We start from the raw sequence: 18,835 nt of genomic DNA, 5'->3' as shown, positions 1-18,835 counted from the left end.
TATCTTACTATTTCTTTATTAACAATAGAATACAAGTTTAGACTTTGCAAGTCAACAGAATACATGTCGCCATATTGAAACCGGACTTACGACCTGCTAAGCCGCGCACATATAAGCAAATAGCACTTCGTACAGTTCTACCGGAATAATGAAATTAGCAAATACATAGTTCATTTTCTATGTTATTGACAATGAAAATAAATATACAGGGTGTTACAAAAAGAAAATTTTAAGTGCAAACAAAAAACTCTGGACACTACAAACGCCGCTCGTTTTCACTCGACGATCAGGGAAACTAATATACATGGTGTTCCAGAAAGAAAATTTAAAGTGCAAATGGAAAAATACTAAAGACGATAGTTAAAGCAAAATTTTCACGGACACAAAAGAAACATATATACAGGGTGTTACAAAAAGAAAATCAATAGTTCAAAGAAGAAAACACTCGGGAATAACAAATTTAGAAAACTTATAATAGGAAATCAAGAAAAACAAACATTCAGGGCGTTACAAATAGGAAATTTCTACATTTAAAAATAAAATACAAAGTTTAAATAGAAAACCCGGAACCAATAAATTTAGTCAGTTTTACATTAGAGAGCAAGGAAAATTAATACATAGGGTGATTCAAGAAGAAAATTGCTACATTTAATAAAAAAATTCAAAATTTTCCATGCATGGAATTAGATTCACGATTAGAGAGGGTGAAACAACAAAAATACAATTACATTTTAATTTAAGAATAAAGAGCTAGAAATTTTCTTTGCGATGGATTCTCCAGATACGCCACAAGCAAGGCAACATGTGTCCGCCGACGGCAACTCAAGCACACACGCGAAAGAAAATTTAAATCGTCTTTTACTTATATCTTACTCTCAATAATTAATTGCCAAACTACGAAAATACGTTAAAGAGCCTGCAGATTTATGAAATAACTAGCTGACCTGGCGAACTTCGTACCGCCTTATTTATTTTTTATTTATTTAAACTTTATTACACAAAAAAATAATATTGTACAAAAGGCGGACTTAATGCCGTAAGGCATTCTCTGCCAGTCACATCGCTAGCGACCCGCCCCGGCTTCGCACGGAAGTAAAAAACCTCATCAAAATCCGTTGCGTAGTTTCAATGATTTAAGCATACAAAGGGACAGACAGAGAAAGCGACTTTCCTTTTTCAAACAAAAACCTGTGTGTCAAAAACTTTAATAACCTTATTGTTGGCGCGGCGGGTATGTCACAAATTACCACAGATTACTATGTAAGTCATGTGAAGTTTATATATGCGTTCTGAAATCTCACACATAGATGGCGTGACAACGGGAAACGGGCTTTATTTTTTTTCAATCTTTCCGAGACATTTTCCTAATATTTTTTTCCGTAAGAACCTTCTACAGAGTATTAGAAAACTGCAAAAAAAAAAATCAGCCAAATCGGTCTAGCCGTTTTCATGTGATGGCTTGACCACGCGAAACGGGTTTCATTTTTATATATATAGAAAAGAAAATGCAAGCAAGGAAAAATTCACGTTATTAAACCGATGATTGACACGACCATACTCTACGGGTAGATCGAAGTCGCATCCGACCGCACGCATCAATTTTGTTTCATTACGGTACTCACGTTACATGCGATTTAAGATAAATTTGTAATTATGATGTAATAACGTTTACAAACTTACCAGTGCATCAAGAAATCAAAGAGAGGACTGAAACAAAAAAACACGTGTGTGAGAACTCGCACTATGATGAACACTTATTTAAATTCATTTTGTCGGATATTGAACATGTACTATTTTAACACACAAATTTCCCGGAATATTCTGCTAAGGGCAGCCGTTAATTACACTTACTTAAAACTACGAATAGGATACATATTTCTAATTCCAATGCTCAGCATCGAAATAATCCAATAGCCGACACGCACTTGTAAACACGAGTTTTATAATCATTTTACGCGTAAATTAACCTTAGCAAAACACTCTACACGTCTGTTGTCATTCGGTGCCGTAATTAATGCTGACTTATAATAAATAAAATGTAATGTTATCTGAATGAATGAAATAATGATGCCAAACCGCGTGCAGGTAAGAACAGACTGAAGCGGTCCAACGTTCGTAACGTGAGAGGCAGCATTTCGCACGGTTATAGCGATATAAAAACTTGTTTATACACAAACCCCGATAAGCGTGTACTACAACGAGCACTACAGCGCACACACACAACTTTCAATATAACGTTCGCCTGTTATAATAAAAAAAAACTACAATTCCTAGCGCAACGAGTACTATAGCGTATATGCGTATATACACAACTATCATTATAACTCGCGTTACGGAATTTTCTAGCAATAAATTTGGATACAGGGAAATAAAGAATTAAATTCCGCATCTGGGAAAATTATTCCGACCTTAGTTGAAGACCGCGTTCGCGTGTTATAATAAAAAAAAAAAACTACAACTCCTAGCGCAACGAGTACTATTGCGTATATGCATATACAAACAACTATCATTATAACTCGCGTTACGGAATTATATTTCCTACAGTAAAAGGTAGAAAAACGCGACTAAAAGTGCTAAAAATTGACATTTTGCAATTTTTGCCCATTTTATTCAATCGCGAATATCTCGTAAACTAAAAGAGATAAATAAGATCTGATCTCAGCATCTTAATCTACTGACTTTTCTCTATCAGATAGGATAGTTAAAAGGGAAATTTGAGAGAAGAAATTTTAAGTCGTAAGAAAAAAATTGCCAAGGGGGGGTGCTTGATACTTTTTTTCGACGATTTTCAAAAATTAATATCTTTTAAGCTAAAAGAGATAGCTACCAACGAATTGTTGATTATGAAAGATTGGAAAATTCTCTATCAGATAAAAATATAAAATAATTATATTTCCTAGAGTAAAAGGTCGAAAAACGCGACTAAAAGTGCTAAAAAGTGACATTTTGCAATTTTTGCCCATTTTATTCAATCGCGAATATCTCGTAAACTCAAAGAGATAAATAGGATCTGATCGCAGCGTCTTAATCTACTGACTTTTCTCTATCAGATAGGATAGTTAAAAGGGAAATTTGAGAGAAGAAATATTAAGTCGTAAGAAAAAAATTGCCAAGGGGGGGTGCTTGATACTTTTTTTCGACGATATTCAAAAATTAATATCTTTTAAACTAAAAGAGATAGCTACCAACGAATTGTTGATTAGGAAAGATTGGAAAATTCTCTATCAGATAAAAATATACAATAATTATATTTCCTACAGTAAAAGGTCGAAAAACGCGACTAAAAGTGCTAAAAAGTGACATTTTGCAATTTTGGCCCATTTTATTCAATCGCGAATATCTCGTAAACTAAAAGAGATAAATAAGATCTGATCGCAGCGTCTTAATCTACTGACTTTTCTCTATCAGATAGGATAGTTAAAAGGGAAATCTGAGAGATGAAATTTTAATTCTTAAGAAAAAATTGCCAAGGGGGGGTGCTTGATACTTTCTTTCGACGATTTTCAAAAATTTATATCTCTTAAACTAAAAGAGATAGCTACCAACCAATTGTTGATTATGAAAGATTGGAAAATTCTTTATCAGATAAAAATATAACATAATTATATTTCCTACAGTAAAAGGTCGAAATACGCGATTAAATGTGCTAAAAAGTGACATTTTGCAATTTTTGCCCATTTTCTTCAATCGCGAATATCTCGTAAACTAAAAGAGATAAATAGGATCTGATCGCAGCGTCTTAATCTACGGACTAATCTCTATCAGATAGGCTAGTTAAAGCGGAAATCTGACAGATAAAATTTTAATTCTTAAAAAAAATACCAAGGTGGTGTGCATGATAATTTTAATCGACAATTTTCGATAAATAATATCTCTTAAACTAAAAGAGATAGCAACCAACGAATTGCTGATTATGAAAGATTGGAAAATTGGATTGGGAATATGAGTACCTAAATATGATCACTTCTACCGCTACCCTCGTACGGTGCCCTGAACACGAGTCACTTCTACCGCTGCCCTTGTACGGTGCCTTGAATGCGTGTCCTCTTTTAAACTAAAATTGCAAGCAACCAACGGATCAAAGTATATGAAAGATTGGAAAATTCTCTATCAGGTAAAAATTAAAAATAATAACGCGACACAAAAATGTTGTTTGTACACAAACATCCCGAAGTATAGATATAAGGAGTCCGAACGGTATAGGCTTTTTCGTCGTAGTCATGGTACACAATTATAAACACATCTCATAGTTCTCTTTTCTGCCACTGGTTGCGCTGGGAACCCGAGGGACCGATATTCGTTGGTTCGTGTCTATGGCAACATTGAGACAATTTGTTTACATGACGTTCCTGTATTTAGATACTTCGTGATAATTATTACACGTCAACACGTGTTTTTTTCCGGCGGTGTCCATAGCAACGTAAGGATTTAAACGAGTACACACGAAGTGCAAGTACTCTAAGGCATAGTGGCGCGCTCTATTGACGAATGTTCTATTCCCTAAATTTTGACCATTAATTTAACATGACGTTCGGTCTCCTGTGTATCTATACTTCGTGACAAACATTGATAAATAAGCAATTTTTAGTTGATGCTAGTCCCATCTATGAATTATAAATAAAAACAAACAAATTTTTAAAATTCTCCTAAAAATAAAAATGAAAAACCTTTCAGTGGGATGAAACAAGAATTGTTCTTAGCAAATTTTTGTTTATGAATTATTCTCAACCTCTCTTATTTCCCTATTTGAATACCTAATTTTATAAAGAATTTTTCAAAAATTTAGAATCTTCAATCTAAAATAATTGGAATTAAAAAAAACTGAGACAAAAAGGGGATAGGGATGGTTAGAGCGGAATTCCGTTGAATTACATCTTCGAGTACAACTCTTGGGTTTGTGTAAGCGAAGGAAAAATTACTAAACAGTTAATTTTGAGATGTATCAGCCGTGTACGCGACTATCTTATGTATTTGCAACACGCGGTGGAACGAGATAAATCAAAACAACGTAAATACAAACTAATGGAGGACAAAGAAATTAAAACGAAAAATACCTATAATTGAATTATAAACTTACCAATGCAGAACTCATGGTACTCCAAGGCACGGCAAAGACTGTAAATAAAAAAAGAAAGCATAAGTTAAAACAAAAATATTTCATACGACTTAATAATACTATAATCACACAGTGGAGAAAAACAAACTACCTGTGCTGTTTAGTTAGGAGTTACCTACACCAGCACGATGGGTCATCCTAATGATGAATATCAAAATATGGAGGAATTTATGGACAATAAACGCGCAAACAGTAAATAAAATTACTATAGTCGAAATTAAATAGTCGATTGATATTTGATCGATACTGCAAATTTTGAAAGTAGATGTCCGGATAAACAATACGAGTCGCGTAAAATATTGGATCAACCAGATATCTTGAAAGTGAAATTTTTAATTTTTGTCATTTCTTTCAATTGCGAATATTTTGTAAACTAAAAGAGATAGAAAGGAACAAATCACAGATTCTTAATCTACCCAAAAAGACCCAAATCTAAAAACCTAATCTTACTTACATGATAGCTCTTATATTTGAGGAATTAAGGATCGACAGGTTCTGTTCCAAAGTTGAGTTCAATTCCACAGGCGATAAAATAATAACCGACGGCCGACGGAACCTCACACGCGCCCAGGTAAACTCACAATTATTCCGCGGTTGATAAACGTATAACGCATGCAATCACACTAGCAAACCTCTGTTTACATCCAAATTCAGCGTATGTTGTCGATTGTATATTGGATATACATAGATTTACTTAATTATAATATAATATAAAGAAACAGAAGTCGCTATGAACACGTGCGACCCACTCGATGACCGAAATCGTACTGCCTGTGCACCGAATTGCTCACAGCGCCAACGACAACACGCGGTTACTGCGATGCGCATTACAATATGCCCGTTGCACAAGATAAAACTTGTTTACATACACACTGATATTTCTTTATTTACTTACAACACTACGAGTTCTGACACTACAGTGATTTTGATAGAACTCAGAGCGTGTCCTTAAGAAATTGCAATTTATTGTCATTTTGCAAATACAACTGATCAATACTAAACAATCTCCAAAAACCGCACAATTTCCACCGAAATTTTCACAATACAAAATTTAATAAAATTTAAACATCCTATTTACTTCGTTTGCGTAGAATTGACATTTTTTTCTGCCTTGGTAGCGCTAACTCCGATGGCAGTATACCGCCATTTAAACTATTCTTCCTCAATATATCCAACATATCACCACGTTTTGCAGACTCCGGCTCACTTCGTTTTGTAATCGATAAGTCGTCCTTGCTGAACTTTTCAATATCATGCCGTAGCTAAACAGAAAATTGCTATTAGTCATAATATAATCAAAATCATATTTATCATATATACTTACACTCATAATTCGTTTCTCCATGCTATCCGTGCTGTTATATAATCCTAAAGATCTATCTGTAGTCCTATCCGCAGACACTTCATCCTCAGATATCAAACCACCTGGAGATTTTCCCGGACTTATCCTGCCACTTTCCCCAGGACTTTTACATGTAGATAATCCTTCACCGTAAGTTCTTTTCGAACCTACACTATGCTTAGATTCAATACGATAATTATCCAGGTTAACTTTACTATGGTTAAAATTATCTTTGTTTGATATTACTGAAGCAGTTTTAGGTAATGTATTATAATTAGAAGTACTACCATTTGCAGTACCTGGTGTTCTAGATGTTAATAGATCAAATTCTGGTATGGAATCACAGGAATTAATAAAATTGTGTGGATGATTGTCGAATTTATCTCGCCTCTCAACACTTTTTGGCGGATCGTATTGCTGATGTTGATTATGTTGTCTTGGCTTACTATAACGAGGCTCTCGGTGTTGCTTAACTTTATTTTGAGGTTTTTGCAGGTTGGGATACAAATTTATACCATTGCTCAACAAATCCATTGAACTTACTTGAGTAGCTATCGTTGGGTAAAAATATGAGAGGTTGTCGTTGACTTTTTTGTATCTATCGAGTCTGTCGAGTCTTTCCATCCTTCCCACTGAATCAAATCGATCGTATTTATCGATCAATGACTGATTGGTCGCCATATTAGACATACAGGAGCAACATCCAAATGGCACCGGGTTCTGACTTGGAGTAGGTGCCATATGTGTTTGTACCTTACTCTGGAACATGTCTTTTTGCGGTGTCAAATCATAGTCACCATGATGCAGATTGTTCTTATTCACATTATAATAACTGTCTACAGCACCAGAAATCACATTAGACACAGAATTTTGCAAAATATTAGTAGGGGGAATACGAATATTCATTGTATGAATACTTTTTTCGTAGTTTCCCGCTCGATTTCCAATAGCATTCAAAAACTCCATGCTTTTTGTGTGTTCACAAGGTATTAAAACTGGACAATCCAAAAGAACGTACTGTGCTCCTGTTGAAATCATGCTTGTTCCATTATTCTCACTCATTTTGACTTCATTATCGCTTTCAACCTTACGACAATTACAGCGTAGGCATCTATTGGGAGAAGCCACAACAGGATCAGAAGTATTTTCAACGTTTACAAGATGATTTGATGGTTCATTCTCATGTTTTGTATCTGAAGTTGGGAATATATGCTTCTGAGTAGAAGCATCACTTACAAAAGTCCCACCAGCAGTTAAAGCTAAATTGGGAGAACAAACATCAATGTTTTCATCCTGACTGTTATCCAATTGAGTTTGAACGCTAAATTCTTTTGTCTGCACTAACTCAGGCTCCACTGAAGTGGAGTAATGTGCAATGACCAAATTATTTTTAACTTTGTTTTTGTTAGTGGGTGATTTAAAGTCTTTAGACGTATTACTATCCAAAGTGGATACATGTGACTCATGGTGGGTTATAGACGCATCTGATTCTTTATCACTTTCATGCACAAACGTGGCGGTGGCATCATGCAGAACGTGAAACTCTTTGATTTCATTTAATTTAATTTCCATCAAATTCAAATTCACAATGGATTCCTCACCGGGAGCCGTTAGCGTCTCCTCGCCAAATTCAAAAACTTTGGATAGGTCTTCCAAACGCGTAGGAGATCTCAGAACTTCTATGACGTATCTATCATTATCCTGATTGGTTTCCTTCAAGTTATCCTTAGCCTTTTCATTTGATATTTGCAGCATAATGTCCTCTTTGGAATTAGTCAAGAAATCTGGTTGTTGTTGACTTATCCGGTCTTCACTTATAACTGGCAGCAATCCCAAGCTCTCAACTGCTAATTCAGAACTGTTACCCACAGCTACTGAATTATCAAACTTCTCTTGAATGATTAGTCGGTTTTCGGATGGACTAGATGCAAATTTGTTATGTGGGCCAAAACTGTAGGGCACTGTGATCGGCGTGCTGCCACGGGTGTTACCAACCACGTGAGCTAAAACATGAACTATAATAATTAATATTAATGCCTGAATCAATAGCCATGCGTGTAGAATTTCTCACGCAACGTCTTCATTTAGAAGGTAATGTAATTTTCTACGTGATGAGTATTTTTTATTATTATTTAGGTCAATGTAATCATAAATTCTACAAATTTTAACATTCAAATGATAATTTCTATATCATTTTTCAATTGTTAAATCTATTTTATCAAGCCATACATAATTATAAACTTAATTACCTCCTGAACAGGTCCCATTTTGATCAAACTGAAGCAAAGTGTCCATGGGAAGGTTCAACTCCGAGCACAATTCCGCAATAGTTTTAAGTAGTCTTTCCTTAAATAGAGTATGAAACTAAATAAAGAAAACTCCACTTTTATTGCTTTAATTACCTGATCAAGCCTCGATTTATTTGCCTCATAATGTCGTTTCAAGACACTGATCATTTCTTCATTCTTAAACATATCATTCCGGATAATTTCCTCGGTGATATGCAAAGAAAACTGTAGATATTCATGGTGATCAACACTCGAGCAAGAATTTTCCGTCACCGTCTGAGAACTCAGCGATGTGGTCTGATACTTGTTGTTGGGAGATTGATTAACTAAATCCAATTCATGAACTGATTTATCAACAATTTCCGCTGGATTACGACGCGTTGGGGGCCGATTTTTCCCCTGCCTTAAATTACATCCACAATAATTAATAAAGTATTTTATTTAATATTAATTGATTAAATAAATCACAGTCTTACGTGGCAGATGAGGATTCATTTATTTTTGGACGTGGTTTCTTGGATCTACCTGCAGATTTTGGTGTGTTGTTAGTATTGACACGACTTTGCACGTTTTTCAACTTGCGATAGTGATTTTTCATATGAAAATACACATTTAGCATGTTTTGCAAGGACCCCATGATAAGAAAACGTTAAAAGAATCAAAGAAACATAATAAAACATGAGCGGATTGTGAGAATGATACAAAGAGAATGAAATTAACACGAAAAACTTTGTTTGTATTGTTTTACGTCGAGTAGTACGCAAACGCAGCTCGTAGTAAAAGATAATGCGCTTACCTCTAAACGCTAAAGGTGAATTCGTGAATATTTTCCGTTTGTGATTCATGTTACACTGAAACACGCGCACCAAACACAACAAAACAAATTATATTTCAATTATCTACTATAAACAATCATGAATGTGAATTTACAAATGAGATTTAATAATTTCTACACCGACGAACACCAAATGCACCAAAAATTTGAACTTTTTAATGTTAATGACAACATTTCTACACAATTTGTCATCTTAAACTGACGATATATGCCGGGTAGTCATAACAACACTAGACAAAAAGACAGTGGGGACAAATGTTGCTAGCAGGTATCTGCAAACATCCCACTTTTGATGCCGCGCCATTAGTTGTCGTTGTTTTGAATAAAAGCAAAACAACAACACCGAAAAAAACTGTTAAAGCACCTTTATTATATAAACAATACTTTCATTTGTTTCATATCATACGCATTGCGCAGAAACTCAATTTCTCACATTATTTTAATTAATTGCGCAATATTTCTTACAGTATATACGGAATGTCCATTGCAATCGATTGCGCCTTGTTTACTTACCATGTTTTCTGTTATTTCGCTACTAACTTAGAATCTATCATTAAGATTACCATATTGTATGATACAGTCAAAATACATTTGATTCACAATATTAACTTTAAATAAAGATCTAAGTTATCAACTAATCGGTTATTAAGTAGTAGATAATAATACATAATAATACACGTGTATGTACAAACATTGAAATGTTTACATCACTTATTCATAATCATTGTTTCTGATTCGAAACGGTTTGGACGTATAAGATAATATTTAAATTAGGAAAAGAATACGCAAAGAGAATGAAAAAAAACAACATTGCACAATGCACCAATATAAGTAGATGTTAAGTAGATAAATAAATAAGAATAAAATTATTTATAAGACTGTTTTGGCTACTTTTCGCTTCAAAGATTAAGATTATTTCAAGATTTTCAAAGATTTCAATTTCAAATGTTTAATTTTAACGGTGTGATACAAACCTCACGAAATTTTTCATCTTTAAAATTGAACTGTATGTACAAAGTGTTTGTGAACCGCCAGAATTTTCAAGAGACTGTCCGTCAATAAATAATTTGCAAGTTTTTAAATAACATTTTTAAGTAACGAAATAAATTAAATATCACCCAACCTCACAAATACATTTTTACACAAAAACTATGCGAAATTATTTCCGATGTAGAAATAATTACAGCATAATGTTCTCCTTTAGTCATTTCTTATTGTTGTGAAAGACTTTTGTTTTAGGCGCAACAAAGTCCAAATCGGGCAAACGCGCCACGTTCAGATTCTGCGGTTTTTTATTCTTGCTATGCAAAATGCCATTGGTGGCTGCCGATTTTTTGTTTAAGACATTCGTTGGGGTATTCATGGTAGGGTAACTTTGAAAGTGCACCGGATTTGTGATGATATTCGGCAAGTCCGACTGAAAACCATTACGGTTCCAGTCCGCGCGTTGTGAATTTGTCGCAGCCCCAAACAAATTTGGTTGATTATAGTTAATCATAGGCGGCGTGGGATTACCTGATTGAACTGGCTGCATTTGCTGTGTTGTAGGTGTGTACAAGCTGTGATTCCCCGTGTTGACCGGCTGGCTGGACATAAAATCGGACCATTCGTCATCATCGTGCAACCCGTTGAGCTGTTTCCTCTGCGGTGATTGTTGCTGCAGTCCATTCGTTGGAATACTTGTAGTCTGGTAGTGGCCGTTGTGCAGGAAATCTGAAAACGGCGTTTGATTGACGACGTTGATCGGGGAGGTGAGGTTGAGTTGTGCGGCGAATTGCGTGCTAATGATGGCCGGCTGGTAGCCGTCACCGGGCGGCTGCACGTGCAATGCCGTCTGCGGCAGCGACTTGCCAGGCGTGCTCGGTGCCATCGAGGGGATTTTCGTCTGCACAAGACCGCGCGGTGTGATCACCGGAATGGGGGGTTTACATGGCGGTTGCATATTTTGCATGCTACGTAACTGCGGTATCGAGAGTGACAGCTCGGACGTGCTGGTGCTACTCAAACTGTGCTTGCTAGGTGAGGTATTACTTGCTGATATTCCTGATACTCGCGAAGGCGGCCCTGTTGTCGTAGGCTGAGTGGAAATAAAATCGCTCCAATCATCATCGTCTTGAGCAGGCGCGGGTATCGTCTTCTGGAGGGGAGTATATTTTCGTGGACTGCTTTCCAAGATAGGTAAGACAAGGTCCTTGGAAATAACCACCTGATTGTTGGGCGGAAGGAGCACCTCGTTGTGTAGGATGACTTTATTCGCCGGCACAACCACGTGTTTCTCGACCATGAGCGCACCAGCTGGGCCGCTCATCTTGGTTTCGGGAGCTTTGGATACACTAGCACTACTGATACTCGGGTCATTGGGGCTACTCAAACTCGTGACAGGCTCGGAATTTAACACCAAAGACACCGATGAGGCAGCAGGACTATAGTTACCGTCTTTCTTGGCGTACATATCAAAACGCGCCAACTCCTCATCAGTAATTCCAGGATCAGGCCACAAAATCGTTCGGGGTTCCATTGACGAAGCCATTTTTACCGGTTCCAATAGAGTAGGTTGCAGGACAGTAGGATTTAGTAAACTGCCCCTATACGCGGTGATAACTTCAGAATTCTGTACAGGCGGTGTTTTATGCTCTACTTTTGCAGGCGGCGCAGAAGTTTGAAAATCTTGAAAATCATCAAAATCATCCTCAGGTTCAGTTGAAACCACATCCACAGTTGGAGCTGTTGTTTTAATCTCTTTATGAGGAAGAACAGGTGTCAAAATAGTTGGCTGTAACCAATCAGGCTCTTCCTTCACTTCAACCTTCCCCACAGATTCATAAGAAGACTTTCTTGAATGATTATTACTCTTAGCGCCATTTTCAACCCAGTCGGTTTTCACATCATCAATATAAGTCTCCCGAAGTGGGATCATATTAGAAGTGGACCAAGTCGTGGGAGGAGGATCAGTTTGATGCGTTTGGTGGGGGTACGTTGATTGGAACGATGTAAAATCGCTGAAATCATCAGCGCTGCCCAAACTTTCCAGCTTGGTTTCATCCACGTCGGTCATTTCGGGAAATTGCAAACTATTCACCGATTCTGAATCATAAGTGGGTGGTTTCTGGAGGGTTGACGTGTCCTCAAACTTAATATCATCGGATGTTCGCGAGGTGCGCGGAGTAGGTTTAGTTTCTTCTTTTGAGACAGCTTTGAATTGGAAATGTCAAAAATTATTGAAGAAAATTACGAAATTAAATAGGCATAGCAAGAAATAGATGCAAACAGATAAATTTGACATGGAAACAAATACGTGATGTATGTGGTTTTTTGCAATACTCAATACAATGTAACGCAATACTTACATTGCAGCCACAAGTCCCAATCTTCGTCGATATTGGATTTGCCGCTAGCGTGATTACTATCTACTTCTACAGCGCATGTCGTCGACGTGGGCAAGCTAAGTGAGGCTGTAAGTTGTTCCAGATCGAATAGAGTGCTTGTTTGGTTAGCTGCACGTGCGCGAATGCAAAAATTCAAAAACGAGAATGCCGGCCGAACAATGAAGAAGTTAAAAGAGTTTAACAGGATTGTTTATACAAACGATTGTGATAAGTCACGTAGCGATCCGTGGGCAAGCATGAAACAACGCACACATTGTATTAGCACATAAGAAAGGACATCAAAGTGTGAACGAACTTAATTATCACGCAACAAGTGTAGTCCTCTACCGACCAATAACACAATTCCCAAAAAAGCATCAAGCAACTAAGTGAATACTTACAATCCAATGGATTCGCCAAACCGGAAGCGCTCCAGTCGAACTGCGCCGCCGGAATGTCGCCATTTTGTTGTGAAGCCTGTGAAACACTCGATGTGGTCGCCTGTGAAGATGACCTATCGCTGGACGGAATGGTTGGAGTGATGGGCGCTTGTGTGGGAGTCAAAATGTCCGACTTGACCGGCTCAAGCGGGGTCATGCCTAAATTAGCGGCAAATTTCGGCATCGGCATACCGTGTGCGTAAAGCTACAACCAAACATCAACCTCCATCAACTTCACTTCCACCGTTTAGTAACTCAAACATGAAAAAATGCGAGAATTAAATGGCAAAGAAAAACTTACAATATTTCTAGTATCAATGTTTAAAGCTTTGAGTAAACCCTGTTGCACAGTGGATTTGCCCCATTGGTACCTCAACGCATGCGTATCGGTAACATCCTTAATCTGTCCGAAGATGGTGTTTTTTATAGTCCCGTCTGAATATTCATAGTCCAACTCATTGAGAGTAACCGGTTCAAACATGACTTTAAAGATAACCTGTGTTTCTTCGTATACTTTCTCTGGATTTAACAATGGAATAGCATTGGAGGTGCTCGTCGAGGTTGTGTAATCGTCAAAATCACCAAAATCGTCATCATCGCCATCTTGTTCTAAACTCGCTGAGCGAGAAAGTGGTTGACTAGGTTCCACCGTTTGAGGTTCAATAGGTGCTGATGAGAAATCAGCAAAATCATCAAAATCGTCAATAATTTCTTCAATTTTCTCCTGAATTTCTGGTTCTTTTGGCGGGACATTCGTAAATTGAAAATCATCAAAATCATCATCAGCGCCCTCTTGCTTTGCATCGCTTTCAGTATTTACAGGCATATTATAATCACTAGAAATTGATTGAATATCACTTGAAAGAGGCGCATTTTGAATAGTTTGTTGACTCTGCGTGATTGATTCGGTCGGAATTGAAGCAAACGCATTAAAATCACCGAAATCATCGATTGTTTCGGAGTGGTTAGAACTTTTCTCCTCCTCACAATCTTCAAATTGATCAATTTCATCAACAATCTCATCGGGAATTACACTTTCTTTGGGCTCACCTTCAGCCTGCTTCCATTCATCGTCAAAATCATCAAACTCTTGAATATTTTTACAAGTTTCCACGACTTTTTCATCATCAGCCTCGATCACATGATTTGGCAACTCAATAGGCATGTTGTCGCTTTCATCCTCCTCCTCATCGTCATCACATATCACATTATCATCAAAGGAAATGCTAAAGTTTGAAGGCGTTTCGCTGATTTCCTCCTTTTCCTCCGAATCATCGTCAAATAACTGCGGCGGTCGCTCGCTGTCATCATCATCTTTGATTGACGCATCTTCATCTTCATGTTTTACTGATTCTGAGTGAATGTCGTTATAATTGTGTCCGTTTGTTATTAGATTTGGCACTTCCACATCATTACCGGTTTGTTTTTCCGGCGAATTTTCTATATTTTCCACGTTTTTCCGTTTATCTTGATAATCTTTTGTTATTTCTTCGTCGGGAATCACTTCGGGTAAATTTTCTGGTTGAACTTTTAACGTAGGCGTTTTTCTGGGTGAATCTTCAGGTGTATTAGGAATGGAGAATGCTTGAAAATCAATAAAACTTAAAGTTAAACAATAAATATTTACACATCAAGCAAAACATGAAATTCCAGTTTCATTATCATAGTAGAAATGCAAATTAATTAATAAAAAACTTACAATCACAGCCATATGTGGTGTCATCAGCAGCAGCAAAGTCCCCGAACTCATCGTCTTCATTATCGTCCACATCGCCGAGACCAATCGGGGGTGGCGTGGTGCTCACAAGAGGCGGAATTAATTTCGACATCTACAAAAGCGACAACACCCTGTATTCACGCCATTAGTTAAAACAAGAAATAAAACTACAGCGGCAATATGTGCAAACTATGCGCAATAGTAAAATTAAAAACAGACTAAAAGTCGATATGCATTTGTTATCGTTGCACATGCATAGTTATTTGTATAGTGCTGCAAATCGTACTTTATTTACCTGCTGTCAGATGACACGTCCTGCTTATCAGCGATCAGCGATACACCTGCAGAGTGCACTGGACACGTCTGTCGCTACCGGAACGCCGCACCGCAACACCCACCAACCGCTGCAACCACAAGAAAACACGTTACGCCGAAGATTTACACCGTTAACTACAGATTTCCACGCCGTGGAAATTATTTATAACAAATTCGCGCAGATTACATGACATTGTCTGCCATATTGATTTTGCTTTGACAGGTTGTCAAAGGTATTTGGCAGCTGGGGCAGCTGTTTTTTGACTGCGCACAATATAGGCAACCAAGTATACATTTAACATACTAAGTGTTTCAAAATAATTTTATAAACATAAAATGTATACATAAAACAATAAAAATTGATCATAAACCAGTAAAATTTATCCTAAAACTATAATAAACTAATATTATTTAAAAAATGAACCGATTTTTACTAATTAAACTAGTTTAAAGCATAAAAACTTTAAAAATAAGTTGAATCTTTGTAATTCACTCAGTATAAAAATAAGAAAAGGTCAAATTGTGGATACACATCGAAGTGCGGCGAGTTGGCACGACGATGATGATCGTGCCGCTGCAGGTATTTATCAAATAAGATAATATTAATGCCATCGCGCCTATCGCGTTCAAAACTCATCACAAAAGGCGCCGCACATGTGTGCCCCTGACTCCCAACCATCAAGGGGCCAGTGAAGCAAAACGCGTTGTGTGCGCGTCGGCCTTCAGCGGGCGGGCGCGTGGTGTTGTTCCGCAGTAGTCGCGTTGTTTTCCGTCGCATCAATACGATTCGATTATGTGGCCGCGGCCAGCGGGCAACGAAACGTGGACCTGAACGGTTGACAAATCATCAAGAGGTGCCCGCACAGTAATTACACTCGCAACTTAGCAAATACCCTCACTCACATAGCATACCAATGTAACAATCGTAAGTTATCACTCATTATCATCTAAGTAAATATTTATAAACATTTTTTATTAATTCCAGTCTTGCCACCGTGTAATAATGTGAACTGCTGTTAACAGAAAGCTTGATAAGATGCGCATCAAACGGACATACTGCCTGATTGCTACTTTTATTTTCTCTTGGATCTTCCTGCTCTATTTCACATTCCAAAACAGACCCAACTTGGCAAGCACTCCAAATGATTCAATAGCAAATCAAGTACTTGAAGTGGATATCAGAAAACTGGAAGATGGAATTCAAGAGGAGTTTAAAAAGAACAAAGAAATGGTGCATAATTTACACAGATTTATGGACAACAAAAAAGTGGCTGGTGTAGAAATTGAAATAGAGAAGGAAAAAGCACTGGGAAGTGATAATAAACTATCACCACATGTCCTGATGAGGAATAAGGATCCATCAGGGATAGTTATACCTGTTTTGGTGTTTGCTTGCAACAGAATCACAGTGAGCAGGTGCCTGGATCAATTGTTACAATACCGGCCGGATCCGGATCAGTTTCCTATCATTGTCAGTCAGGTAAATCATCTTAATCCATATTATATTTACCAAAATATTAAATATCTTGTTTTTTTTCTTTAAAAGGATTGCAATGATGAGCAAACAAGAACAGTTATAAACAAATACATTCCACAAGTATCCCTCATACAACAACCTGATCAATCTGAGATTGAAGTCCCGCCGAAAGAAAAGAAATTCCGCGGGTATTTCAAAATCGCGCGACATTACGGCTGGGCACTGAATGAGATCTTCTTCAATTTTAATTTCAAGTCTGTGATCATCGTCGAAGATGATTTGGACATCGCGCCGGACTTTTTCGAGTATTTTCTTGGGACTTATCCTTTGCTAGAGAAAGACCCGACTTTGTGGTGTATTTCCGCGTGGAATGATAACGGAAAAGTCGGATTGATCGATGAGAAACAATCGGAAACTTTATATCGTACCGATTTCTTCCCTGGACTGGGCTGGATGCTTAATAAAGCATTATGGCAGGAATTATCTGCGAAATGGCCGAGGTCCTACTGGGATGATTGGATACGACAGCCAGAACAACGTAAAGAACGCGCTTGTATACGGCCGGAGATCTCCAGGACGCGTACGTTTGGAAAAATTGGAGTTTCCAAGTAAGATTTGATGATTTTTTCAAATTTTTTATATAAAATGTATTTTTTGATTGTTTCAGTGGACTTTTCTATGAAAAGCATCTGAAGTACATCAAGCTGAACGAGAAATTTGTGCCTTTCTCAAAAATGAATATGAGTTACTTAACGCGGGAGGTTTACGATAAGCAGTTTATCAATGCTGTATACCAAAGTGCTGTAGTCAGTTACCAGGAGTTGCGTGAGGGTAAAATCGCTCATGATGGTCCTGTACGTATAGTGTACTACACGAAAGAGTCGTTCAAACGCACGGCGAAGATGTTAGGACTCATGGATGACTTTAGAGTAAATTATTTTATAATATTTTAATTATTATGATAATTATTGGATGTTTTTTGTAGAGTGGAGTGCCAAGAACGGCGTACAGAGGCGTGATAACGTTCTTTTACAAAGGACGCACCGTATACCTCGCGCCCAATCTCAACTGGAAGGGCTACGACATAAAATGGAGTTAACAATCGAATGAACCGCCCGTGCTAGTGCTAAATCGGCAACCGTTTATGCTCAGACGACGGCGTCGGCCGTTCGGCGCGTTTCGCATTTAAAATTCTCACCGCGAATCTCCGCAAACCTCGAATAATTCCTCAAACTCAAGAAAACAGAAGCTAAAATATGAGTAGCGGGCGGTATGTGTCGGTAAACAATCGTCGATGTTTGTTTGTGAGAAACTTCCATAACAATTTTATAAAATTCCGTAAAGTAGAAAACACGAACACACAAAATAGAAAGTAAAACAGAATAAAATTATGACCACACACCGAACTATTTAACTACTACTAGCGTAATTTATTGTTATATCAGTCTGTACCGTGTGCATAATTTATAAATTTCGGCTATATAGATGTAAGCATTTTGTGATATTATCGAGAGATTTAAGAGTGTTTTTGATTTTAATTTTTATTTTTATTATTCATTGTGTTTTGCGATGCGGAAATCCTAGATTATTGTTTACGCCAACACAACAAAAGCAATCAAATATGTATAATGATCTGTATCAAGTGTTGTTGAGTAATGTTTCTCTACTCATTGAAATTGTGTTCTTGTACCTGATCAATCATCAGCCTCGAATTTGACACTCGAAACATTTGCTATGATTATTTTATTGAATTTTATTGTGAATATTTATGAATATGATACTGATGTGCAATTTTTGACTTCCACACATACACACAACACCACTTATAATATAATAAAATCACTTGGAATGTACATATTAGTTTATTATTTGTTGCGGATGGGAAGTGTGCATGGCTGAATTATGCTGATTGCGCATCCTGTTTAATCCGTTCATTTATT

General features: G+C 37.1%; 3 protein-coding genes across 9 annotated transcripts; 1 reads left to right on the top strand and 2 right to left on the bottom strand.

The window, feature by feature from the left end:
* On the bottom strand, positions 1-9,797 carry LOC135799603 (uncharacterized). 4 transcript variants are annotated; one of them, XM_065312772.1, is made up of 8 exons: positions 9,543-9,797; positions 9,223-9,271; positions 8,861-9,149; positions 8,708-8,804; positions 6,441-8,473; positions 5,571-6,378; positions 5,078-5,115; positions 1-1,707 (listed from the first exon to the last, which is right to left on the bottom strand). In XM_065312772.1, the coding sequence occupies exons 1-6, from the start codon at positions 9,589-9,591 to the stop codon at positions 6,187-6,189; spliced, it is 2,709 nt and encodes a 902-aa protein (XP_065168844.1). In that variant the 5' UTR covers positions 9,592-9,797; the 3' UTR covers positions 1-1,707; positions 5,078-5,115; positions 5,571-6,186. The 4 variants fall into 4 exon arrangements, with proteins under 4 accessions (XP_065168844.1, XP_065168841.1, XP_065168840.1 ...); XM_065312769.1 differs by lacking the exon at positions 9,543-9,797 and having other exon boundaries at positions 1-1,408; positions 1,681-1,707; positions 9,223-9,510; XM_065312768.1 differs by lacking the exon at positions 9,543-9,797 and having other exon boundaries at positions 9,223-9,510.
* A 134-nt stretch (positions 9,798-9,931) lies between these two features.
* Positions 9,932-15,831, bottom strand: Afti (aftiphilin). 4 transcript variants are annotated; one of them, XM_065312763.1, is made up of 6 exons: positions 15,399-15,831; positions 15,086-15,215; positions 13,688-14,970; positions 13,348-13,591; positions 12,929-13,075; positions 9,932-12,773 (listed from the first exon to the last, which is right to left on the bottom strand). In XM_065312763.1, the coding sequence occupies exons 2-6, from the start codon at positions 15,213-15,215 to the stop codon at positions 10,786-10,788; spliced, it is 3,792 nt and encodes a 1,263-aa protein (XP_065168835.1). In that variant the 5' UTR covers positions 15,399-15,831; the 3' UTR covers positions 9,932-10,785. The 4 variants fall into 4 exon arrangements, with proteins under 4 accessions (XP_065168835.1, XP_065168837.1, XP_065168838.1 ...); XM_065312765.1 differs by having other exon boundaries at positions 12,929-13,033; XM_065312766.1 differs by lacking the exon at positions 12,929-13,075.
* A 122-nt stretch (positions 15,832-15,953) lies between these two features.
* On the top strand, positions 15,954-18,748 carry Mgat1 (alpha-1,3-mannosyl-glycoprotein 2-beta-N-acetylglucosaminyltransferase). Its single transcript, XM_065311882.1, has 5 exons — positions 15,954-16,343; positions 16,404-16,898; positions 16,965-17,503; positions 17,563-17,824; positions 17,881-18,748. The coding sequence occupies exons 2-5, from the start codon at positions 16,455-16,457 to the stop codon at positions 17,992-17,994; spliced, it is 1,359 nt and encodes a 452-aa protein (XP_065167954.1). The 5' UTR covers positions 15,954-16,343; positions 16,404-16,454; the 3' UTR covers positions 17,995-18,748.
* The last annotated feature ends 87 nt before the right edge of the window (positions 18,749-18,835 follow it).

This window comes from Atheta coriaria, unplaced genomic scaffold, assembly GCF_025399875.1.
Source record: "Atheta coriaria isolate IRGN ID8LTWV9N9 unplaced genomic scaffold, Caltech_Dcor_3.1 hic_scaffold_9_pilon, whole genome shotgun sequence".
NCBI classification, from domain to species: Eukaryota; Metazoa; Arthropoda; class Insecta; order Coleoptera; family Staphylinidae; genus Dalotia; species Dalotia coriaria.
This window is presented reverse-complemented; position numbering and strand designations above follow the sequence as displayed.

Bases quoted from the DNA above. Each gene is read 5' to 3' on its own strand.
- LOC135799603 (XM_065312768.1), bottom strand. From the start codon at position 9,383: ATGGGGTCCTTGCAAAACATGCTAAATGTGTATTTTCATATGAAAAAT. The intron at 8,474-8,707 runs GTAATTAAGTTT...TAATTATTATAG, and splicing joins AAATGGGACCTGTTCAGGAG to TTCATGTTTTAGCTCACGTG. The intron at 6,379-6,440 runs GTAAGTATATAT...TTTTCTGTTTAG, and splicing joins TGGAGAAACGAATTATGAGT to CTACGGCATGATATTGAAAA.
- Afti (XM_065312763.1), bottom strand. From the start codon at position 15,215: ATGTCGAAATTAATTCCGCCTCTTGTGAGCACCACGCCACCCCCGATT. The intron at 14,971-15,085 runs GTAAGTTTTTTA...TTGATTTTCAAG, and splicing joins CACCACATATGGCTGTGATT to CATTCTCCATTCCTAATACA. The intron at 13,592-13,687 runs GTAAGTTTTTCT...GTTTGGTTGTAG, and splicing joins ACATTGATACTAGAAATATT to CTTTACGCACACGGTATGCC.
- Mgat1 (XM_065311882.1), top strand. From the start codon at position 16,455: ATGCGCATCAAACGGACATACTGCCTGATTGCTACTTTTATTTTCTCT. The intron at 17,504-17,562 runs GTAAGATTTGAT...TGATTGTTTCAG, and splicing joins GGAAAAATTGGAGTTTCCAA to TGGACTTTTCTATGAAAAGC. The intron at 17,825-17,880 runs GTAAATTATTTT...TGTTTTTTGTAG, and splicing joins GACTCATGGATGACTTTAGA to AGTGGAGTGCCAAGAACGGC.